At 41.8% G+C, this 26,453-nt stretch overlaps 1 protein-coding gene across 1 annotated transcript in view; it reads right to left on the reverse strand.

Moving 5' to 3' along the window:
- p3h2 (prolyl 3-hydroxylase 2) overlaps nt 1-26,453 on the reverse strand; it is a 54,499-nt gene that overhangs the window by 13,377 nt on the left and 14,669 nt on the right. The window contains exons 2-3 of the mRNA XM_070908429.1: nt 1,904-2,056; nt 695-884 (exon numbers count right to left, since the gene is read on the reverse strand). Coding sequence (XP_070764530.1) covers nt 695-884; nt 1,904-2,056 — 343 coding nt within the window. The remainder of the gene's footprint in view (nt 1-694; nt 885-1,903; nt 2,057-26,453) is intronic.

Consider the following 26,453-nt stretch of genomic DNA (forward strand, 5'->3'; position numbering starts at 1 on the left):
TGGTCATGGATATATTGTATACCCATTACCAACTTCCACCCAGTGCCCAGCCGCTGCCATGGAGGTTTGATCACCTAGTGAGCATGAGGGATGCAGTTTGGCCTCCCCAGGCTCACTCAGCACAACAAAGCCCAGCTCGGGCTCAGGGCCTCGCAGTACGTGTTGGTAGAACAGTCACGATAAGTTGATAAAATGCTCCACACAACAAATAAACAGTCTCATTCCTTTCATCTGGGACTGTAATGGACCTCCGAGACTTTCCAGAATCAACTCAAGACAGGATTTATGAAACCACTGTCAGAGGGTTGTGTGTCTGAAAGTTAACATAAAGTGGTATTTACAAATACCAGGGTTTCTCAGAAGGCAGGAGTCTCCACATCCGAGCAAGCTTTTAATGCATTTCAGCATGCAATAAAACATGACTATATGCTATCATGCTACAGTAAAATGTATACTAAAATAGCTTTGAAATGCCAGTTGAACCAATGCCAGATTTCATCTTACAACATGTTGTTGTGGATGTAACACACAAAGAGGGTGTAAACTATTTAAATCATAACCTAAACAAAAAAGTCCTGGAGTTATTTACATTATATATGCAACTCAGGGACATGTTTTGTGCTACTTGAGGATAAATGCAGGACAGATGCCAACAACTGTTTTCTGTTCACGTAAACCTGACGTTGGCTCTTACCTGATATGAGTTCATGGAGGCTGTAACGGTAGCGGAGGTAGTCGTAGCCCTCAAACCTCTGCGGCCATTGACACAGGGCCCGACACTCCACGTCTGCTTTATAGTACTCCGCTAAAGCCTCCTCAAACAGAACGATGGCGCCTTCGTAGTCGCCTTTATCATACAACCTCACTGCTGCTGTGAAGGAGCGCTGTGATGGAGGAGAGATGGAGGATCATGAAAGAGCAATGATGGGATGAGTATTTACAACCTTTGGTGTTCAGCAAAGCTCTTTATGATTTGCTGGTGTAACAAAGAATTTTGACATTTTCATATAAGCAAATATTGTTCACAAAAGACACAACTGTAAGTAAACCTGAAGCCAGTCCATAAAAGTTTTTACAAGGCCTCTGGTGCACATCATGTTTCCTGCAGCGGCAATGATCATTTGTTTGGAATAAACAGAAGGAGAGGTAGGTGGGTTTGCCTGAACAGCTGCCAGAAAGGATTCCCACTGTCAGTTCTTCATGAATAAATTCAAAAGAAAATTATAGATGAATTAGAAAACTTGCTTTGGACTGTAATTTTGCAAAGAAACTGCCTCCAGAAACAAAATAAAGAAAATCAGAAAAAAGTTTTAAAACTTTTACATAGAACAGGTGAAAAAACACATTTCAAATGCAAAGTATATGCATCTACACCAAGTACAGCAAGGTCACAGAGACACAATAACTTCAATTAAAAGAAGGTCCTGCAGGAACTTGTATGAGCTTGACTTGAAGAGGAAGAGAGAATAGATCGGTGGAGAGGGAAATGAGAGAAGGGGTGAGAAAGGGTGAAAAACTGTAAATGAATCAGCGCACAAAGGATCCAAAACTCCTCGGCATTCAGGGCTTCACCGCAACCAGCACTAAAAGGCCTAAATGAGTTTCCAGTCATTAAACTGCAAAGGGCCATTAACACAAAGGCCTTCTCACACAGTGACAGCAGCTTTACTTTTCCCTTTAGGAAAGAAATGAAGTAGAGAAAATGGTCACACATTTTGGCCAGGATTGAAAAAAGATGGCTAACAGGTCACACTGAAACATGCTCAGGCAGACACATCAATAGGTAAGAGGCATGAAAAAAGACTTAAAAAAAGGAAAGAGACAAAACAAATAAAGTAAGAAATAACCAAAAAGTTAACCCATATCTATATCCGAACTCGCATATTAAGATTTCCCGGCTTACCTGGTGAGGCCGGGCTTCTCGGTCCACAAAGTGGTCCTCCTTAACGCCCTGCAGGTCTTTGTATTGCTCCAGGTTCTGACCCATCTCCACATGTTCTGGGTTGGCCTGGAAGTAGGTGTGAGCCGCCGCTGCTGCCTTGTCAGGCTGCTTCAACTAAAGAGAGAAACAGAGAGAGAGAGGTCGTTAAGAAAATAATAATAACAGAAACAAATTCACGTGTAGTTGATGAAGTTAGTTAAAATCAGTCAGAACAGGTCATATTAGTGAGTTCGGTGGGAATTCTTTCCAACACATTCCCAACATAAGAAAGTTTGTGTTTTTCTGTATTCAAATATGTGAAAATGGATTTTCAAACAGAAACTGATGGACAGGTCTCCATTATTACAAGTTCATATGTTACTCTGAATCTTCTGCTTTTAGATGAAAGGAAAAACAATCTGCAGACATTCTTCTGAAGTTGCTCCTGCAGGAAGAACAGACCACTCGCCAAAATACGAGGGTGCATTCAAGCCTTTCCTAAAAATCGATTTTTTGCAAGTAATTTGGAATCCACTTGAAATAAATAACAATATTTCTGAATTTGGTTCGTCAGACCAGAGTGAACAGATTTACAGGGACGCACTGTTCCCAACCACATCATGCCATTAAAGAGCTGTCACTACTACAGCTAATATGAAGGATGAGGTCTCTGCACTCAAAGTGTATGAACTTAATGAATGTTGGGAGTGTTACAATGAACCAATCACAGCAGGCATCCCATCCTCTTTCTGAGAAATGTATCTGACATACACACATTAGAAAAGAGACAGTTTACTGTTGATAGTTGCAGGCTGGATAAGAGAAACACTGGTAGGGAAGTGAATGTCAACGTGTGTTTGTGAGAGATATTGATGCAGTGCAGATCGTTTCCTGTGAGAACGAAAAGGATGAAACACAGCAGCTGTCATTTATCAGTGTTGGCAGCTGGTTGACTGATAAACTAACCCAAACAGAAAAAGTACATTTTACTAACTGTGTACTTTAGAACATGTTGAAAGATGTTTCATATACACTAAAGCTGATGTATTTTTTCATTGTTTTAAGTTTAAATTTGCACAAATCAAAACCACACAAAAGGAAATTTGAATAAAAACAGTACAATATGCAGCGACAGACAAGAAGTCCAGGGAGATTATTATATATGCCCTAACTAATATAATTATTATTATTTGTTCAGTCATTAAAATGTCAGAAAATAGTACAACATTTCGATGACAGTTGACCAGAGCCCACAGTGATTTCTTCAAATGTCCAAAATCCAAATTTTACAGTGATGTGAATCAGAGAAAAGCAGCAAATCCTCTCATTGGAGACATTGGAGCCAATGAAAAATGCTTGAAAAATGACTAAAACAATAAATCAACTATCAAAATAATTGCTGATTAATTTCCTTGTGATTGATTCATCAATTAATCAGAATTTGTAAACTTTGTCTGAAAATATGACAGGAAATAGTCTATATAGTTTATGTTGCCAACAGTACACAAAAGATGTATTCATAATCTAACAAATCTACTATATTCAATGGCCTTATCCCCAAAGTGGCCATCTCCTCCGACTGTAACATTTTGCAAAAGACTCAAGTACTTCAGTTAAGATGCTTTCCTTTAACATGAAAAGTATGTAAACCTCTACTCTCTGGTATAACTCAACGCATAACACTTGCGGATTTGCTATCACCAAAAAAAAAAAGCTCTCAGCTCAGAGAAGAAGATCCCAGATGCCTGATGCAAGCTAGCTTCTTGTAGCTTTCAGATGCTCTTTAATCCCTTAAAAAGCACGTCATTTTGGAAGAACTCAACCATCAGAACATGCCTGGTCCTTATCAGATAAGATCCTAATCATGCTCAAGCCTCAACATGGCTTAGGTTTCTCCCGGCGGTCTTCTCACAGGAACACAACCACCTTACACAACGAGTTTAATGCACAGGTCCGTGAACTCAACACAGCCAGTTTTTACAAGAGAAAAACAGTTGAAGATATATGCTGCCCTGGGCCCTTTGTTGCATGCCAATCCGCTCTTTCTTCTTTGTCCATTCATTCTCTACAGCATGGAGTGCTCACTAACAAAGCAAGAAACTAATGATAAGTCATCTATAAGAGTTATGTTGTGTTTGACAGTGACTGATCTGGCTAAAAAGCAGGAGAGAGAGAGATGAGGAGTTAAGCAGGAAACAGAAGGAGGGTGACATGCAGAGAAAATAAAAGACAGATACAGAGAGGTGAAAGAAGACAAGGCTCAAGGAGCCACAGCTCACTCTCTTGTGAAGGATCTCATATCTCTTGCAGCAACTTGAACTCAGTCACAGTATCGCAGAGACTTCTGACTGCATTTGTTTAAATCCTTCGTGTGCCCAGCAGGTGTTAACGTAAAGCAGATCCCAGTGTTTCACAGCTTCTCTCCTGACAGTTGAGAAGGTCAGTCTCGCCTGTCTGCCAAAAACACAACTGGCTGAAAGAGCTTCTCAACACTCTGCTTTGACTCTCAGCCCTGGTTCATGTTTGCCAGGAAAATACACAAACTTTTGTAGTTTTTGTATTGTTTTCATGGGATAAATTTCCAAGATAAAGCTTGGGAATTCCCACATTTATACAAAGATTTGGGAACTCTTTAGTTGAAGATTAGAATGACCTTTTCTGCAGAGACCCACGTATAAACAAAAACAAAGCACTTGTGTTTTCAATGGGGGAGGCAAACAATTCCCACACAAGTCTGCACAATACACCATAAAACACAAACTGAACTGCTCTGATAGAAGAAGCAGAACAAACAACCCACTTCTTTAAGAAGAATGACTCCCCTGTCAAACAAAAATTGGGTCTCTTTCATGTGGTAGCAGAGGAGGCAGGAGAGAAAAGCCCAGCTGGACATGCTTGGTTACCCCTGAAAGGCCAAAGAGAGAGGTGGCGTCAACTGCATTCCTGGTCAGATCACCTGGCTGGAGCCACCAGGAGACACTGACCAACCAACCACGGGGGGGGGGGGGAGCAAGGGAAGGTGCGTTAGGTCTTCTTGTGCATTCATGACATGTTTTATTTAAATACTGTATGTAAAAACTGAAGAAAGAATCTAATACTAAATAAAAGCAAGGCCAGAATTCTGATAAAAGTTTTGAGGTCTTGAATTTATCACATAGCAGAAACCGATGACAGAAAATGTACAAAACAACTAACTGCACTTACATGCACATCCGAAAGTAAATGCTCCAAGTTAAAACCAATTCGCTGACAAGTGTCATAAGAGTGCTTACAAAATATGTAGATGTAAAGCACTGAGTAAAGAATTGCAACACTTGAGCAAACACTAAAACATGGGATGCATTAAACACTGATGAAATCACTGTAAGTGTATCTGTGGGTGGATTTTTTCTGATGGTGCAACCTCAAGCACACAACCCAGCGCTGTCATGTGTTCTCTGCTGCTGCATTCCTCACAAAGTCGCCCCGAGATAATTCAGGGAGAACATCCTCCTTAAACACACTGTTGTCGACTTGGTTTCGCTGGATTTGATAATCATCTGTTGATATGTTTTGTACAGATTTGTGGAGACTAAACAGCAAAGATCACAGCGGCTGTGGAGTACAAAGGAGGGAAGAGGTGAGGGAAGTCACCTGCCTCCACCTCCTCTGGCCCCGGCTTCCCTCAGCCCCACGGGGACAACCTTGCTCAGGCCAAAAGATCAACTGGAGGAAGGGGAGTGGGGGGTAACTACAGTACGCCATCTCAGCAGAAACACAGCTGTGGTCAGCCACTGCCAGATCTACTGTCCCGAGACTGGGGAAGCCTTGACCATGGGAGACACTGTATTTTTCCTCTTTTATCATGGGGTTTTCACAGTCATGGCAAACATTTCTAAGAGATAAAGCAATATAGCGAAGCCATGGTGTTGAAGTAATGACTTAGCAAGGATCCTGTATTTAAAAGGAACAGAAATATTATAATATAATGTCCTATGGCAAAACACTTAAATTTCCATTTAATGAGTAAGAAATCCTCTCTTATCTGGAACAGTTAGTTTTAGTGCATGACTCTGACTTGGGTAAAAATGGATTTACAGTCATATTAAACAGCATCAGAGCTCACACATACAAGACGGTGACTACTGCTTTATGGAGACAAATAATTCAACATGGAGGATTTCTGGGAGTCTTGAGTACTGTGTCAAACTGTCAAAAACCCAAAGGGGTCCAAACTCGGAGACTCTGAAATGAAAACACATGCTCATATATCAAACTGAGCAGAGTGAAAGGTTAAAACACCCCCTCAGGATGTCAGGGCAGAAATCAATCATGGGTTTGAAGTGAGACTGCCATTATACTTAATAGTGTAATGGAAAACAATGCAGCCTGGAAACAGCAGCCATGCACGGGTAAATCAAAATTACTCGTCTCTCCTGTGTCTGCCACAGAGCAGAAAATGGATACTAAGAAAGTCGTCTTCTGTGAAAACCTTAGCTACCATTAACCCCTGTGCTTCTTCTCTTGCTTGGAGTGGGCGGTATGAATGAATCAATGAATCAATATATTTCGTGACATAGTATATTTCTGTTTGTTGTAAAAAATAATCAGACAGGAGTTTTTGCCTGTGAAAATGTGTGCAAAACTACAGATTTCACAGTTCTTATGGAATGAACCACATGTTAATGTAACTGTGGGAAAGCTGCAGTTTCAAGCATGTTTAATTGCTTTGCTCCAAATAAAAACACTGAAAAATGTTAATGAGCTAGCACTACACACCAGAAATATTTAATCTGAACCCTATCAATTAATTCTGACATTAAACTATACAAGATTTAAAATCACAGCAACACTAAAACTCTGCCATTAAAAGCAAATCTTTGAACACACTCGTGTACATCTTGTACCACATGAGTGCATTTTTCCACTCGCATGAATTTCAAAGGAGCACCTGTAGAGGCGAATAACTACTACCACTCAGTCTGAGCCCTCAGTTTGCCCTCCTCACTGAAGAGTAACCTGTGTTAGAGCTGCTGGACCGCCCTGCCACTCTGAGAGAAGTGCTCTTGATGTGGGCACTCAGTAGTGCCAAGGCAAATGTACATTTGCATTCCTTTCTCCTCTGGGCCTCCTGCTTGATTCACAGGTATGTAAATAGGCTGGGCTGGCGCCATAACGCAGAGATGATGTTGTGACAAAAAGCCCGTAGCCCAATGCCACAAACGAGCCTGGAGACGGCTACACAGATGCCTTGTCAGAGGCAGAACTACCACCCAAAAAATGAGAGAGGAGCTGGCAACAAGTGATCAACGAGTGGTCAAACCTGGCAACCGCAGTCCTGAATACTTGAGACACAAGCTGTTTCAAAGGGTTTCTACGGTTCCCAAGAGGTTAGCAGACTCTCGTGAAGTAGACAGAGGTGAGTGTTCAGGTTAACACTGGACACAAGAGCAGCTGCAATAAATCAAAAGTCCACATGCAGTGAGGATTAAACTTTTGCCTTCCCACGCGTGCCTTCCACACACACATGTTGTACTAACTAGTTGCTTTCGAGCATGCCCCCACCTTAAGGCTGTGTTCAGACCAACCTTAGCATTGTGTGAAAAAGAATAGCTTCCTGATTCACTTCAATGAGATGACTACATTGACACTGTGTGGGTGTAGATTCAGATGGCCTCAGGAACAAAATACGTGCTGCAAAACAATGAAAAGTCATCTGACAATTCTATGCATTGGCCAATTAAATGTGAAAAGCCAAAGGCAATCTACTGTTTGCCTCAAAATCAACAAGACAGAGGATAAAATCAGAGTTTTGGGCACCTGATGAGCATTAAAACACATTAATGTATAATTCAAATTGGACTTCCTATATTGAATTTTATCTTCTCACTGGTACCCGTAACAATACACCTACACCACTTAAACCATTTTCAGTGTGAACTCCACTTAAGTGCTAATCGCTCCAAAAACGTCTCACAGCTGTAGTTAAATAACCATTTAGCCAGCTAAATCTTGACCGACCCTTCCTGGAAAGGTGCATTAAATCATTACCAGTTACCTACTGTACCCACTTTACATTGAACGCATTCCAGCTGAAACATCTGCAAGAGTAATAACCAGTGAAGGAGAAAAGTGGTGTCTGCTTTAGGAAGGGCGATGCGACACAGCTGTTTAGGAATGTACTGCGGAGGAACTGTCCACATTATAGCAGGAGATGTTGAGGAGGGGTGTTTACTTGCCATCAGACATAAACAACTGGATGATTTAAATTATTTTGGGGCCTACGAAAGGCCTCGTTTCTCTGGCGACGTCTATAATAACGCAAACAAAAAATGTTTTCAGCAAAACCTGAGTATGTAAACTCTCTTGAAGGAAGGGGTTGGAAAGAAAATAAAGCTTGTCCTTAAATCACATTAAAGTGGAACTCTCATCTGTATTGAAACGTAGACAGACAATATTTGACTGCCAAGAGGGTTAGGGTTACTACTTCAAATCTACTTCTGGAACACAAGGAAAGGCATCTTTGCTGCACGGCAGAGCCCTCAACATTGCAGCCATCTGTCTGAGGAGCACTGAGTCTGTTTGTACCTATCCAGGGAGTGTTTTAATGGGAGGAATATTTACTCCTCTGTAAACACAGTAGTCATTTTTCTGACCAGACCAATAGAAAGTTTACTGTCACTAAACCAATATTTGTGTCATGAGGTGGAGAGTTTATGGGCGTATGCGTCACTAGGTATTTATCCCACAAACAAACAAGCAAACCGCATAATCATCTGTGTTAGGTTCAACAGCAAATTACGAGTGCAGATGTTGAAGAAGACATAACAAAGCCAAACTTTTCAGCAGTTTAGACACGACATGAGGCAAACTTTATGGTAAGAGAAGAAAAGGGTGGAAGTCCATGTTTGAGTTTATCAACCTGATTGTGGCAAGAGGTTCCTTGAGTTGTTGTTGGGTTGTTGCTTTTAGAAGCACTGGGTATCAATACTCAACACTTTATTGGTACCAATTGAAATGTGCCTGCAGCACAGACTATTGGCAACTGTCAAGTACTGACAGCTGGTATCTATCTGGTAAGATTTGTACTCTTCTCAACTCATTCTTTAATCAAACAGTTCATGAATTAAATCAGAATTTATACATTTTTCTTTATTACGTTCTTGTGCAGCTGTTGTATTTATACGGTATTTTAAATTTGAGAAGCTTGGCTTTTGTTAAATGAAAAAAGTATTGTTTTAATAATGATGCCAAAACTCAGGTATTGTATTCATTAGAGCTGCAACGATTATTGCTATTATTGCTATAACTATTTTCAAGTCATTTCTCAAGCAAAAATGCCAAACATTTGATTGTTCCAGGTTCTCAGATGTGAGGATTAACTGCTTTTCTTGGTCTTGCATCACAGGAAATTGAATATTTTTGTACTCTAAGATATTGTGATCAGCATTTTTCTGATGTCTTACAGACCAAGCAATCAATCAATTAACTAATGTAATCAGCGGAATAATCGATAAATAAAATCAATTGTTAGTTGTAGCATTAGTATTGATTTACAAAATGTCAATATCCAGAAGTCCATCTATCCAAACAACTTATTGAATACTGACATGAAACGCACAGTTGTCTTTCTATTCGCACATCAACAATGGGGACTTTATGGTTTCCATCGTCGAGGTCCATTTCATTAATGAGTTTTAAGCTTGAGAAAACATAAGGCACTTTAAGAGGCTGGCACTTGGATATGAGCATCTGGTTGGATAGAAGATTGAGACTATTTCACAATACTTTAAAATCATTTACAAATGGGAGTAGGATTGGGATTACATTCGCCTGGCGAGGAAAGCTGCATACGCCCCCTGATTCTATCAAGCAGAGCTTTTTATTGCAGTTATGGCTGCTGCAGCTACGCTGAGGGAAGGTATTGGCACCAATGCCTGGCACGAGGAACTCACTGTACTGTAGGAAAGTTTGTCTAAATGGCCGATTACCTCCCCATGAGGCAAGCGCCCCACTTCCTTCCACTCTGGATCATTTCAAAGGCACACAGCGAGCACTTTGATTGACGATTCAAGGAACTTCAGAAATTCTTGGAAGTCTGGAAAATAACTTACGTCTGTTTTTGAGTGTTTACACTGGAAAATCCCCTACTGTAAGACAATATGTAGAGCCCCCTATCCAGTCAGACCTGGGTAGGATTTTGCCCATGTGTCCAAACAACACTGGAATATACAGAGGCAAAGGGTGCTCGTGATGTATGTGTGACGCTAATTGGACAGGAAAACATTACAGCCCCTACAAATTAACCTCTCCATCAAGCACCCTTAAGTCTTTCGTTTCATTAACTCAGCAGCTTTGATGGACAAAAAACTGCTTCAGCACATGCTTACTGTATACACAGGTCACATAATGTCTTCACTGTACACTGAAGGTGTGAATTAGTTGCTTGATAATCTCAGCTAAACGAACCAGACAAGGGTTTGTTTTTGCTCTGCTGCTAAATCAAATAACACTTTAACACAAGATCTGGACTGTAACTCACGGTAATCAGGAAACCAACCAGTCAGCCGGTCATGGTGTGCGTTACATGCAACATGGCTAACACGTTAAGCACACGCTGCGGAAAACAGAAATCTCAGGGGTGAGTGCGTGAGGGGAGCTTTTCCTCCTAGTGATGTCATGGGTAAAAGTTGTCTACCTTGACGTCCTCCCTCCCTCTCTTCCTCGCACTCTCCATCACACCACCCCTCTTTTCTCTCATCTGTCCCTTCCTGCTGACAGCTCCGCACAGTGGCCTCTTTCTGTCCGTCCTCGCCCCACCCTGGGCCAGAGCGTGTTCCTCCTATAAGGTCATCTCAAAGGAATGCCTGAAAAAGCCTCACCGCTGTCGCTGCTAAAAAGCCTCTTTCATTACCCTGTGAAGACACAGGAGGGGCGACGAGCCGGGAAAAGCCGGCCCCCGCTCCTTCCTTCACCGGCCTCCATCCGTCAACTTTTATAAAAATCGCTGACAGGCAGAGTGCAGAGACTGTACATTGAAAAGAAAACAATGGTAGAGCAATAATAATGCCATCGTACACAGCAGAAACCTCAACTTTGGCTTGGTGTTGCTGTGTGCTCTGAGGCTGCTGGCTTTGATTAGGGGGGGAATTAGTGAGCATACTTGACCACAGTGGCCTGAACTCATAGGGAACCCAGAATGTGGAGCAGGCACTCATGACCCAGAATCTATTAGTTATCAAAACACAGGCAACTTGAATTGAGGTGGTTGTTGTACATCTGCATTTGTGTCTGCCCTGTGGCTGACATCATTTGTCTGTAGAGGGAAATGACTGCTTCCATTATCCTCTCCATCTCCAGTGACAGCCCAGTTAAGCTTTGTGGGAGTTAACACTTGAGAGGCTACACAACCTTTTTCTCTAAGCTATACCAAGGCCACCCGACACCACATCAGCTACTGTATCCTTAGTCAACCATCACACTCTTTCCCATGTCTGATCTCGCTTCCTGGGCAGCTTCAGGACACACAAGGCCGGCTTTGTGTGGAAACCTCAAAAACACAAGGTGTGTATGTTTTAAGTAGCGCAGACAGGGTGGAAAATCACCTATAATGTCTCCCTCCTCCCCTGCCGCCTTCATGTCCTCCTCCCTACACTTCTCTCACGTTCCCTCCTACCCAAAATACAGTAACACACACACACACACACACACACACACGCACACACACTCACTCTTTTCTCTCAGGAACTTCTAAAAACAGGCCTGGTTAGCCGACGTCTTATTTTTATGCTATGATCTTCTAATTTCACACTCCACCAGTTTCCATTCACAAAGGTGCCTTTTTCAAGACTGGAAAAACACACTCTGACTGGTCCTTGAAATATGAAATGTGGCTAACAGTTGTGTTTTGTCTCTTTGCCTTTGGTTGAGGATGTGGTGTGTGTATCGAAGGTGTATACAGACTGGAACTGGAGCCCACACATGGGATACCACAGATACTAGTCAGGCTTTTCCTCAGAAACATCTACTGTGTTGCAAAAGTTGAAAGGAATAGTTTGACATTTTGAGAAATACACTCATTTGCTTTCTTGGTGAGAGTTATGGCGTTTCTACATGGGAGGTGTTTCAGCCTCGTTTTTCAGTTGTGCTTGAGATACTGTTGTAATCAATCCAGCTGTCTACACAGGACGCATTAACAGCTCGCGTTTTACTCACACTATACACATGTAAACACAGCCCAGAGCATATTTTCACACTTCAAGTCTATTTTCTTCCATTTTACACATGTAACTACAGTGATTGTGTGTTAGACTCTGAGCGCTGCCAAAATGCAGGTGATCTAAAACTCAATACTGTGCCTGAACGCTATCCTGTGTAGATACACACTGAGGCAGCTGCTGCTCTGTTAACATGCTGCTCACTTTACGCTTAAATGAGAAGATTGAAACCACTTTCATGTCTGTACAACAAATATGTAGCTGGAACCAGCAGCTGGTTAGCTTAGCTTAGCACAAATACTGGAAGCAGCTAACCTGGCTCTGTCCAATACCTACCAGCAACTCTAAAGCTCACTAAGTAACATGTTTAATCCGAAAAACGACTTCTTGTGGTTTTATGGGGGGTTATGTGCTGGAGTGGTCACGTACATTACACCCACAATCCATGCAAATATAAAGCAAACACACACGTGTCCGAATGACACCTGTTTTATTTCTTTAACCACTATCTCAAAAGAGATAACATGAGACCAAACAACTTCAGAAATTTTGTAGACCTTTCACTCTGTTTCCCATTAAAGCTCCAGAGACGAGGGGAATTCACGTCTCAGAGGAACATTACGAGAAACAGCACATTTGAAGGACGCATTTACAGGGCACGCCACTCAGGGACAGGGGTCAGAGGTCACCCTCTCACATGAGCGTGGGCGCGTTCAGCTTTTCCACTGCGCCTGTGTAGACATCGGGCTGGAAAAAATAAGAAACGCTGAGCATGATGTGATGTTTAAGTGTTAAATCTAAAGCAGACAAATGTTTTACTCAAACACAACACATTCTTCAAGAAAGCACAAAGGAGGACGCTATGGCGAACTGTGTGTGTGTGTGTGTGTGTGTGTGTGTGTATGTGTGTGTGTGTGTGTGTGTGTGTGTGTGCGTGTGAGAGAGGCAGTGAGTATGTGTGCCCCAGCAGACAATGCCAGCATTCATCCAGCCACTCAGTTCTCACCCTGTCCGGCCCCCACATACCCCGGAGAAATATAAAATATATTTGTTCATGTTGAAATCAAGCTGGTGTTGTAGCAATGAGCAGCTTTAAAAAGACAAAGGGCATTACACAACGCCCACAACAGTCAACTTCAGCTGAGGGGGCTTTGCTGAGAGACTGAAATGCATCTGAGAACCAATGGTGGACGCAAAGATCACTAAAATAAAACTTTAACCGGGGAGTTATAAATTAGGGAACAATTGGAAGCCATCAATTTTAATTTGACACAAATCTACAAAGACAGTTCTTTTTGCATGCAAGTGTGCACTTATGAGCAACTTCCCACGTCACAAAAAAATGTTAATCAGCATAGTTGACGATGAGTGAGTCGGCTGCCATGACAGAAACACCATCTAAAAGACTCCTTAACCGCAGAGTGTCAGAAGAGTATGAAAGGTTCAAGTGGGAGTTCAAACTTCAAAAGTTGCTCTCTGATGAGGTAATGGATACACATTATTTTCTTGGGGGCTATATCAAACAATGACAGAGCAGTCCTGTCCCACGTTTCATCACGAAATCAGCCCATCAATCAAGCCGCCACCCTTTGAGCCCTGGAAAACAAAAATCTCCCCCCAGGCTTACTTCAGACAATTGCATGGAGAAGGTCAAGAAATGGCAAAGAAAGTAAGCAAAAAAAAGCCTGCATAATTTAAGGATTACTTAAAGGAGGGAAGAATGCACCCTGTTCCCCCTCTTTCTTAAGCTGCTGGTGGTATGTGAGTTGAGACTAAGCTTCCCAGATCCCCAGCAGAGCATGAGGGCTAAAATGATGACCAGAGAGACCAGTAGGCCATTATAAGAAGCCTTTCTCAGCCTTCCAGCATCACAGAGAAAACACTCAACTGTTTTTAATGATAAAATGGTCTTGTAACGGGTCCCTTGCCCATAAAACAAACCTTATCTTCCCACGCACTGAACAGATAAGATGGTGTGGAGTTTACAGTAAGTGTCTTTTTCTTTCCCTTTCTCTACTTCCCCTGGAGTTACACAATTTAGTTCCCCTGCAGAGACCACCGCTAGTGAGGATGCAACCGGATCCAGGATGTGCTCCCTCCGGGGGTTGGACAGTCGGACTTTTAAGGGGGAGAAGGGGGAGAGGAGCTCAGCTGCAAAATTGTCCAGAGGCTGAAAAGGGGAGGCAAGACACACGTTGGTCATGTAAACACTCAGTGGGAGGCAAAAGGCAGATTCCAATTCCGAAAATGTGACTTTTCAGCCGTACTGATGAGAGATAAACTTGAGTTTAATTTGATTCTCTTCCTACAGCAGAATAAAGGACACCTGTTGATTACTTTTCTTTACTTTTTCTCCCATCATCCCATCTTTATGAAGATCATGTAGCACTCAGACTGGACTTCTTCTCAGATGAGGAGGGAGGCATCCATCACCAGCTGACATTATTTAGGTTGTTTTTATTACAGAGCAAATCTAACATCTTATTCAAGACTGGTCTCTGTTGGCTTCTCATAAATCTGGGACAGTAGTGGAAGACTTTCTGAGTTGTGTTGTCCAATAAAGAAACAGCAAAAACAAATAAATAAATAAATCACTGGGCAGTAAATTCAGTGAGGCCATTTGAGAATGTAACAATGAAAACCTTGATATAAAATAAAAGTGTTGGATGTATATTGCGCTGACAGGCTGGAACCATTATTGTGGATAGAAGAAATTCTTGACATTGTTGGAAGCACAACTAATAACTGAGAAATGATTTGAGGTCCAACTGTAAAGAGATTTGCACAAACACTCACACACTTCATATGTTCACCCACTGGGAGATCTTGGCACAGACTGTGTGCATGTGACAGCAACACTAACTCAAATTTATTGTGAGTGCATTTTAACAGTCAAAATACACTCTGCACATAATGAGAAGATACAGAAAGCAAATAAATCTTCAGTGGAAGTGTTGGGAGAAAAAGCTGACAAGAACTCATTTCAGACATTTTCTCACCACTTCCCTCTGGGGTGCTGTTTCAAAAACCTGGGCCACGCTGCCGTGTCACGGGGTCGACACACACACACACGCCGCATTTCATCTCATTTCATCTGGCTTTTTACACACACACACACACACAAACTCGCTGTGAGTCGGAGAGTGTGTGGATACACGCGTGAGAAAACCCAAACTTGTGAATTTGTTTGCACGTATGAGAGGTCGTGTCTTTCGTCTGGTGTGAGAGCGAGCAGCCATAACTCTTCTATACGAGTGCGTGCACACACAAGGACACAAGTTATTTACTGCAGAGAGGCTAATCAGTGACGCTCTTCCCTTGTAGAGAAAAAAGTGAAATGTGAGTAAAAGAATACTTGACAAAAGCATGAAGTCAATTTGGCAACTTACAACACAATATTTAGATTTTCACAAAAATCCTAATTAAAAAAGTAGACTCTGAACATCAGAGAGGCTTCTTCTCCACAGCTCGAGTCAACAATCATCTGAAGCTTTATGAGAGCTTCAAAAACGGCTGCAGTGATTTCAGGGAGGATTTTTACAAATACCTTAAAACACATGTTTGTTAAAGATGTCCTTCAGATAAGCATGATGTGAAAAAATAGTGATAGAAAATAAGCATAAGCATCAGGAAAATGCAGATTATCAGGTTCATCACAGGAAAGTATGTTTGTTGTGGAAAATATAAATGGCGGAAATTAAATGGATTTTATTTTCATGGCACATACATGTACATAAAACTCGTCCCCGCCATCTGAGGAGTTTTAAGTTATCTACCTTTGTATATTAATATAAAAGAATGAGACTAGCCGATTTACTACATCTCAAATGCTCACCTGACTGTTCAAAATCAGTGCACGAGGTATATTGAACTGCAATTAATTTTAGCAACACAACTTACAGTTCACTCTACGTTACAAGTTAACTGGCACTGCTGGTGAAACTAATCTAACCACAAACTAGATGATGATTATAACACAGCCTGGCAAGTGGTTGTAGCGTGATAATGCACACTAAGGTTTCCACACAACACAGAAAAAGAAGTCAAATCTGCAGAGGAATTGTTCTCTGCCAACACATAAATGCAGCACAACAGTTACGGCAAAAACCCAGTTATCTATTATCCCCAAAACTGCCGAGTAGAGTTTGACTTTCTGTCCACCACATGACATCCAACCAAGTTTATTACTTGTAGAGATATCTTACTTCTAAATCGTGTAACCTTCTTTTCAGCTTAATTGGTGGACGTAATTACGAACCACCCACAGGGTGATGGAGGTAAATCTCTTCAAAGGCCTCTAAAAGTGATTTGTAGTCCCTTCATAAACATGACATGTTCCTGTTGCTGCTGTCACATTACACAAATCTAGCATTCTTGACACACAGCATGCTAACTGGAATTCAGTCCGAATAAAGTCTCACGCACACACACACACACACACACACACACGCTTCAGATCACATGATATTGGTTACCAGACATTTTTCTAAGATCCAATAACATCTGAGGATTTTGGGACTCAAGTGTGTGTGTGTGTGTGTGTGTGTGTGTGTGTGTGTGCGTGTGCGTGTACCTCTATGTCATATCTATTAACAGATGTTTTCCACCACAGTAAAATCCAAATGATCAGTTTGCTTTCAGGGGAAAAGTTATTTGCTCTTGGTTTTACAGACTCTGGGATAAACAAGTGTTGTGTAAAAGAAATAAGTAAGCCAGTGTGCAAGCAAGCAAGTCTGCGCCTGTCCACCTCTTCCTGTCTACGGCTAAACCCTCCGCACAGGTGGGGACGGTTTCCTTGGCCTTTCCCTTTGATGTGACTTGTTGTGAGCGGCTGGACAGGACAGAGGTCAGGGGTCGCGTGGGTGCCGGGCTGATGACTTTGTGGTGAGACTTCCCATGAACCAGCATGCCTCGCATTCTCAAGCAGTGACGGAGGAGCCGTGGTGTTCAGACAAGACACACCGACAGATGAAGAGACACTCTGATGTGTCAATTCAGTGATCATCGCTCCAATCAACATTAAGTCTTTTCATTTCCAGAGTTTTAACAGCAACACAGCATAAACACCAAAACTAATAAAAATATAAAAACAGATTTAGAGTTGCAATTTGTAACTTGCTTGTTGATTGTTTACTGAATCTTCTTGTCTTTCATTTTATTCTGTAGAAAATGATACCATGTTATGCAGAAAACAGCGTAACACAGCCAGTCAATAGTCAATTTGATGAACAGCCACTGTGTTTCTTAAGTGTAATTGGCTCAGAGTCCATCAGCGTGTACAGTGGCAGGCAGGGACACTCATGCCAGAGCCGTGGCTCAATGGATGGCAATGTTGGCCCATCACTTTGGTCCAGGCTAAATATCTCAATAACTATTGGATGACTACCATGACATTATGGAGATTCATGGTCCTCAGAGGATGAAGCCTAATGAAATGCCTCGACAATTGGATTTGGTACATACATTCGTGTCCCCCTCAGGATGACTAACTTTGGTGACCCTCTGACTTTTCCGCTAGCGCCATCATCAGGTCAAAATTTCAATTAGTCCAACACTTTGGTTTATGACCAAATACCTGCAAAACTAATGACACTCCCATCAGCCTCAGCTGTACTTTTTGTTTCGTGTTAATTAGCAAATGTTAGCACGCTAAACTAAGATGATGAACATGCTAAACATTATACCTGCTTAACATGTTAGCATTATCATTGTGAGCATGCTGTAATGATAACGTTAGCATTTACCTCAAAGCACAGCTGGGCACAAGTACAGCCTCACAGTACCATTAGCATTGCTGTCAACTCTTAGTCTCGTTGTTTTCTAAGTTATCACTAATTTGTCCACCACAGACAAATGTTAGGAACATTTGAGACTCATTTATGTGACTTTCAGACCATGTTTCTGGATAAAAGACAATAAGTCTTAAGAGGTAGCAGCAGCCTCGATCTCCACTGGAAAACTCAGCTAAGGACCCTCCTTTTTCCTTTCCTTTACCTCTTTCCTTTGTGTCATACTACACCATCTGGAAATCTGGATATAAAAGAGATGTTATCAAAAGTCTCATCAGGTCCAAAGTGTGACTAAGAGGTGAGTAGTGACAGTGGTAAAGCCCAGTACTGCCTTGCTTCAGAAAAGAGACTCTGTGTGTTGTGCTGATAACAGGGCAGGGGACTGCTCGACTGCACTGTGTAATCGAGGTTGTGGTTTTGTACAACATGAATGAAACAGTGAGGAGTTGGATCCTGCTTGTAATTTTAGTGATGCTGCTGGCTCATCTTTGCTGCTGCAACTTTAGAGTCATGGCCCTGGTGCATGCAGCATTTTATGTAAAAGTTACTACGATGAAATGAATCACACACGACACAAAATCTCACCTAGAAATAAAAACATACAATACTAAAGCCACGTTTATCTCTTACAATCATAAATTCAGACCCAGCAATAATATGCTCCAGGTGTTTTCCCCTCGAGGCCTTAAATGCGGCTCCAGCAAGGATTTTCATCCTTCATTATGAAAAGCTGCTTCCACTTTACTTTTGCCCTCCATTGTTCTTTGTTACAAGGGCAACCCTCACATGCCTCTGCTGTTAGAGGTACTGGGACCACTAGCAATGTGGGTGCACGCTAATGGAAATCAATTGACCCCAGTTGAGTCCAAGTCTGTCCATTTGGTTTTTATTCCATATCAAATTAAAGACGGAGTAAAAGTCCGTGTCTCCATGATTGGGCCTATTTAGGGAAACTGAGATCTCATAATGCGCAGGAACTAAATCCAGGCCTGAATTCTCCGCGGTGTGATAGGTGGAAAAAAGAGAACAAGGGACAGAGAATAGAGCTGGTCCAGATGTGGGCAGTCTGTTTACAGTCTTACACTATTTGCTTGTCTGTTGATAACATCGTTTAGATTCTAGTTCCTGTTGTAGCAAATCCTGCGTGGCCACACACTGAGAGTCCCAGTGTCCTCCCATGTCTGTGTGAATGAGAAAATGTGTGAGATTTACTCTAATCGTAGACGCAACATGTTGCAGTTTTATCAGTGAGACACTACAAGAATGTTGTTTTGAAGTTGAAGAAAACGATTTAAGCTAGACAGAACAAAAATCAACGTGAATCTATAGTTGTTTTTCTTAGTGGCTACAAAACACAGAGGCAACACAAAACAGTTAAAAATGTCAGTGACTGTTTCTAAAAAAATAGACTTTACCACAGCCTCAAACTTAAACCAGCACCTGAGGCCACTATCAGAGGACAGCGCTGTGGGAGATGAAAATAATCACCTCCATCTCTCTGAAAAAGATCTCATATCCTGTGGAGACTGAACGTCCCTTGAAAAGACTTTTTAACCTAAATGGAGCAAATGATTGACTGACTGACTGACTTCAGATACAATCAAACTAATTTTGATGTTTTCCTACACCAGACATGCAGATCTATGTATCTATATGTATGGATGACAAAAAGCTGCATAGACATTTTTTCTTCTGCAATTTGACCAAACTGGAGTTTGTCAGCACAGCAGAGACAATATTATTCAAAAGAAACAGTGGTTTATAATGTTGACAACCATGGTAGCTTGGCTGAGACATCATTAGCTTAAAGCACAACAAGATGATCCACAATGGAGGCATTGTACATCAGGAGTTGATGTAACTGGCACTGAAGTGGAAACAAAAACAAAACCTTCCAGGGACATAAAACAACAAAAATATTTAAACACGTAGGAACAACAAGACTAAAAGTCTACAGCCATGCTGGCGGCTCTGTGAGGCTGTACTTCGGCACAGCAGTGCTATGAGCTAAATGCTAACATCAGCATGCTAGCATGCTCACAATGATAATGCCATCTTCTACCATCTTAATCACCTCGGTTTAGCATTTTTGCGTGCTAACATTTGCTAATATGCACTAAACACAAAGTACAGTTGAGGATAATGGGAATATCATTAGGTTTAGAAATATTTGGTCATTGGATAAATTGACCTGATGATGTTACTAGATGAAAAGTGAAGGGATCATCAAAGTGACAACAAATCACCCTGAGGAGAAACCTGAATGTCTGTACCAAATCAACCCTTTCAATAGTTTCAATCAAAACCACAAATGTCAACCTCATGGTGGCACCAATCCATCTAGCAGATGTTGAGATATTTCAACCACCACTAGAGGATAAGCCAAGGGATCACCAAACTCTGCCGACCATGCAATCCATCTGAGAGTTGTTGAGATATTTCTGTCTGGATCAAAGTGGTGTACCAACTGACCGACTGCCCTAGAGCCACACCACAACCATGGCAAAAATTGATGTATTTTTTTAAATTGTTGCTCTTTAATTCTTTATTGCTTTTGGTTCATGCTGTTGGCAGATGGATTCTAAATCTCAGGGTAATTATAAACAGTTCAAAAACAGTAACAATTCAAAGGCCTTGAGTACTGAAGGCCTGGAGTTTGAATGCAGCTTCACTAATGGACAGGCTGTCTGTATAGTGACTAAACGATAGCATGCAATTCATCCTGACACTGTCTCAAGAATGAAACCACCAGCAGCACCAGAGTCCATTTGGAATAAGTGTTTCTGTATGTGTTGTTTCTCTGAGCGCTGCCCCTGACAGTGAATGACTGACAGCAGCTAGTGCCTCCTTGCCAGCCATCCTGAAACACTTAGAGACAGAGATATCCATCGGCATCCCTCAGTCTGCACCGCGGAGGAACCCACCTGGCAATGGTTTCCACTGCGGTCATGCTGGGTCACAGGCAATAAAATCAACACACTTTCTACTGTACGATCGAACACCCCGAACGCCCCTTCCTCCAAACAGCACCTCGGGAAATAAAAACATGTGCTGGGATTACCTGGTGAGGTTACACAAGAGTCAGTATGAGATCAGCCTGGATTGGAGACAAGTGGAAAAGATGTGTGTGGGCAGGAGGATGCATGTGTTGAGTTATTGCTTGTTGATGTATCCCACCTGCATCTGCTTCCCTGCCTATGTGTACACCTCAGGCAGAGGTTTTTTTGAGCATCTGTGTGCTCATGCATGAATGTGTGTATCCGCACGTCCACCCATGTGTGCTCCGATCTCTCGGCTGGGGTTGAGAGCTTACAGACTCTCCGGTCTAATTGAGCAGGGAGAATAAATAACGATGAGCGCTGACCCTTGACATAGATGCTCTCTGAATTTTTGCACGTTCTCACTACAAACGTCTCTACCTCCCCAGCAATGCACAAAAGCAGACAGAGACAAACTGTCCTGGTTTTCTTCAGCCAAACACCACAACAAGAGGATCTCTTCCTCCAAGAATCTCAAACATTCAGACTCTGGCAGCTCTGACACTCTGCTCCACTTAAAAACTTATTTTCAGGGCTGTGACACTGGCAGGAAACAATACCAGCTGCCACTTAAAATAGTTGACAGAGAGGCTTCTGGATCTCAGCGACTATTAAACCCTGATGAGTATTTTGAGACGTTTGTTGGATGGATGTCACTTGTGAGGTGAGAGGCGCAAAGGTCTAAGTTTCAGTTAAACTACTGTGAGGAAGTGGTTTGGCAAAGAAGGACACACAGGAGGTCTGGAATTAGACATCTGTTCATTATAAGAAGTCTGTTTTTCTTCTGCAGAGAAATCCTGGTAGTAGCTGGCAGACTGTGATCAACAGAACCCCCTTAACATCTTACTTTGTTTCACAAACACCTCTATCCTAAATAATCTATACAACATCTAAAAACACAGTTGATCGGATTGGGTAAGGAAAGAAAACACAAAACAGATACATATCTCAAAAGCTATAAATACCGGCACTAAAAGTACCACATGTGCCACACAATGAAATCCATGTTGAAATCAGAACTTCACAACAAGAAAATGTGCCTATAAACTCATCAACACATCCAAGAACAGCATTAAAGTAAGCTAATTAAAGCTGAAAGATTTTGTAATTAATCATTGGTCTATCCAGTTGTATGGTGGAGACAAAAAGTCACTGAGGTTGGAGACATTCTGCCATCGAGAAAGTGAGAAATACCAGCCAGGTTTTGTAGGGTTGTCCCTAGTTGAATTACTTCTGTTGTAGATGAAACATGGATAGAGTTATGGATGTCAGCCTTGACAATGAATAAGAAAAAGTATAATATATTAGCTCTAATAAAACCCATTTCAATTTGAAGCTTGATTTCATTAACTCTGCATGAAGTCCGCTCTTCTGCCAACGTAATAGGGACAAAAATCGCCTTGAGCCGTAAAAAGTAACTTCTTTGACCCTAACCCAGGCTGATCTGTCTCTTTTGCTGTTAAATACTCTACTCCTAGAGCTTTATTACTGAAAACAGCTGCTGCAAGTGAAAACAAAACTATGAGACTTTAGTAAACTAAAACAGTAAAGTTGCGGGCCGAACATCTAAACAATGAGCTGAAATTCGTTATAAAGCTCTGTACAGCCGAGGGGTTGCAGATTCAGGTGATAATCCTCTGTAGTTTCATCACTACAAGCGACCCCTTTCACACTGTTCTCACATTTGATACACTGTAATTATAAAAATGTGGATTATAGCTGCTTTAAAATCCTTGTCTTTCATTAAAAAAGGTATCCAATAGGAGGTCTTTAATTTAAATACTGGTCCTGAAAAGTTTCAAACCTAAAATTGAGGTCCAGAGCTCAACAAGTCATGTAACCTCAGCAGTAGGGGTCCTTTGAAGCTGACGTGACTACCACTGGGAGCAGAACAGACCACATGTTGATAGAATATTTCAGAAATTATTCCCCTGAAGCATGTCTTCCTGATTTCAGCAAATTCTCGAGGTGATAGATAAATATGTGTCTCTTGAAGCCTGATACGGATTAATTAGTGAATTCCAGACTCATATTCTTCACACACACACACACACACACACACACACACACACACAAACACTGATCCCGACATCCTGATCCAGACCTGAGAATCTGCAGCCCCTCTAACACTTCCTCCACCACAGACATTAAATGAGATCACTGTGCTGAGCGTAAGTGCAGGAGGAAATGAAGAGAGGAAAATGTCTGATACTAAACTTGGACACGATTCAGACTATGAGTCAGGAGGCCCAGGAACACAAGTTTACTCATAAACCTGGAGCTTTTGGACAAGAAGGAGGTAAACAAGGTGCAAACAGCCGTGACGTTGGTGTTGCCGTTGAGATGTTTGTGCCTCCCTCTCTTTAACTCAAATGCAGTTTTGTCTTCAGCCTTTATTGAATGCACAAATCCCCAAATCCTAGTGTTGTGAGTCAAATATCATCATAATTTAAAATGTTATGACTTATCTTTCACCGCATCGTGACGACATACCCACTCTGCTACAGTATGACAGCACATTTTGGGTGCGACTCTGCAGGAGTAGTCTGTCTAGGGAGGAGAAGAAAATGACAAACTGACATGTTAACCCAAGTTAGGCCAGAGTTCACCCCACCCAGCTGTTTAACAACTGGCCCTCTGGCACAACGGGCCTGTATTTCCATCAGCCTCCTTCCTTCTCCTTCACAGGACGGAGTAATGTTAATTACTCTTTAGAGAAATCTTGTGTGACACAGAGCAGGCTTGACTCAAGTGTTGTCATGATGTCTAATTAATCAGGGCCGGGGTAGACGCTGAGGGCACACAGGCATTAACACTGAACGAAGGTCAGGTCCTTTTTTCACCGGGGTGTCCTCTGTCAGTGCTGCGTAATCTGATTTAGCGTCTGAAAAAACGTTTACCTGTGTACTTGTGTTTATTTGTGTATGTAGTGGGTTAGGGTTAGGGTTAGTTACAGTTTTGGAGGGCACAGGCAAATTATGTCATCCTCCTGATATGGGCATCAGATCAGAAAACGCTTCTCTGTGTCGGTCTAGAGGGCAGAGACAAACAACGTATTTTGTCGTTTAATTTGGAGGACTTGTTGGACTGACTGGCTGACATTGTGGTCCTTAGAGCCAAGTAAGCTTTCCTAAATATTCTTTAACTACTGCAAAGTTGAGTTGGATAAAGGCTTTTTCAGTGGTTTAGTGCCAAATCATTCAATGTCCTTAAAGTCCTTTTATGTCCTTGATATGTCCATAAAAATGATCTGTTTGAACAGATGAACTTTGATTTTTCAACCCTCTTCACAGCTCAGTTTTTCCTTCCTCAAAAAGACATTTTAGAGTTGAGCTGTTATATTAATTTTCCCTTTAAAATGTTTTTCCTCTTGTGTCATCCCACACACAGCTGCTAACGTTACAGGAGAGAATGATTGATTTATACTTCATTTCCTTTTATGAGATTAAATAGTAGTACAATGCTGCAAAATGGAATCGAAGTATCCAATGTGGAGTTTTAGATTAGAAAAATTGCCTGCATTAATCACATGTAGTAATCTAGAGGGAAGAAAAGGTCCAGTCACTGAAGGGAGGTCTTTCCACTGAGTCACAGTTCAGATAACAGGATGTCCCCGGGGGAGGAGAGGAAATCCCCAGCAATCAGGAGGGGAAAAACTCCTCCAGACCTCCCAAAACAAAATCTTTCTGGAGAGCTCGACCACCGCCACCATTATGACTTCAACCAGGTGGCTTTTCTGCTCGACAAGTGCCCCGTACTTATTTAAATGTGCTGAGACGATGAAAAGAGCTGAAGAAATGCATCATCATTATTGGTGATGTGTTTGAAGAGGCGGTTCCAAAAATGTGACCCAAAGTGGCGACTGACCTCATTTCCTCCTCATTCACAGCTGGCTCGTACTGAGCCCCTGAGACTGAAACCAGCCATATCTTCCCTTGTCTCGTCTTCCTGCCTCCACTCACCCGGGACGGAGATGTGACTCGGCATCAAACCGTGCAACTGCTGTTTCCATTAACTTCATTAGCTGCAGACCGCAATCCTCAGACACAATATTCCAGTGACAGCTCTTTTGTTTGGGTTTTATTGTGGGACTGCCATGCCAGGAATTGCTGTCATCTATATTACGTGTGGCACTGTGAGGAAGAGTAATAGCTGGAAACAGGCAGAAAATGAAATAATCACAGTCATAAAAGCTGAACTTGACATTCTTCACCATCACGTCATTGGAAAAAGGGACTCACTTGATGCTTCTGATAGCCTGAGGAGGCGCAGAGGCTACTGGATGCATGTGTTAGCAACTAAAAACATCATAATAACATGCTTTCAAAATAGGGGTAATTCCAAAAACACAATCCCTAAATTACAAAGCAGGGGTTGACAGGTATGTGCCCAAACTTTCACTGAACAATCCACAAAGGTATGTATCCACATTCGCATGCCACAAGTGCTGGAATAAGCCACTTGTAAGGCAGTAAATAATACCTACTGTAGTCTTTCTAAGACCCGCGGGGTAACCAAGGATGAAGGATTGTTTGGAGTGTAAATTTCAACACTAAGCCACGACAGCTGTAAGTGGTGGGACTCACAAAAACAAGTCAGGCCGAGGACATTTCCAGAGGCCGTATGTAGCTTACAGGAGACAACGGAAAGCAGACCTCTAACATCATTTAACTGTAATTTGGGGTTTTTCGTCTTTCACAACAGAATGAGGCAGAGCACCAGAAAGCCTCCACCATCGTCTTGTCCATAGCACTTATTCAGAGGATGATATCTTATCTAGGTTTACCTCAAGGCATAAATGAGAGGTTGAAGCAAAGGTGAGGGTGATTTAGCGACAGGGCTGCCATGACTGAGCACACAGAGGGCAGAGGGCCTTTTCCAAGCACTCGAGCACTTTAACTAGGGAGACAATAACAGATCTGTACCAGTATGCACAGAAGCTCTTTCCAGCTGTAATACCTCATCTTCAGGCACTGGAGACTGTGACAGAGTATCCACTGTCACGGCTCATACCACTTGAACAACACCAGAAGACACAGCTGAATATGAATCAGTCCAGACTGTGGTCTAACCTCATGGTAATGCTTCAAACATGCACATGACTACTACTACAACCATCTCTTTTAGAGCTAGACCAATAAATTGTCCAGATCGATATATATCAATATCAACTTATTACAAATATTGTATATCAGTTAGTAATCAAGTCATTAGAAACAGTGTCGCCATTACAGAGTTTGTCCATGGCAGTTTTTCAACGGTAAAATGTCCCGCTAAGTATTTATCGCCGCAGTTAAAAAAAAAAGAAAAGTAATTTAAGGAGTCCTAATATGTTATGTGTTTAAGTAAAAAAATGTTATTGGCTTATATATCATCATTAAATTTATTTAACTCTCAAATATCAATATTAGTTTCAGCCTCAAATATCCAGTATTGGTCGGGCTGTAATGATCTTTATGCCTACCCATAAAAACGTGATGGTTGGTTCTGAATTACACTTTCACTTTGT

Source organism: Enoplosus armatus, chromosome 7 (assembly GCF_043641665.1).
Source record: "Enoplosus armatus isolate fEnoArm2 chromosome 7, fEnoArm2.hap1, whole genome shotgun sequence".
Taxonomy (NCBI): Eukaryota; Metazoa; Chordata; class Actinopteri; order Centrarchiformes; family Enoplosidae; genus Enoplosus; species Enoplosus armatus.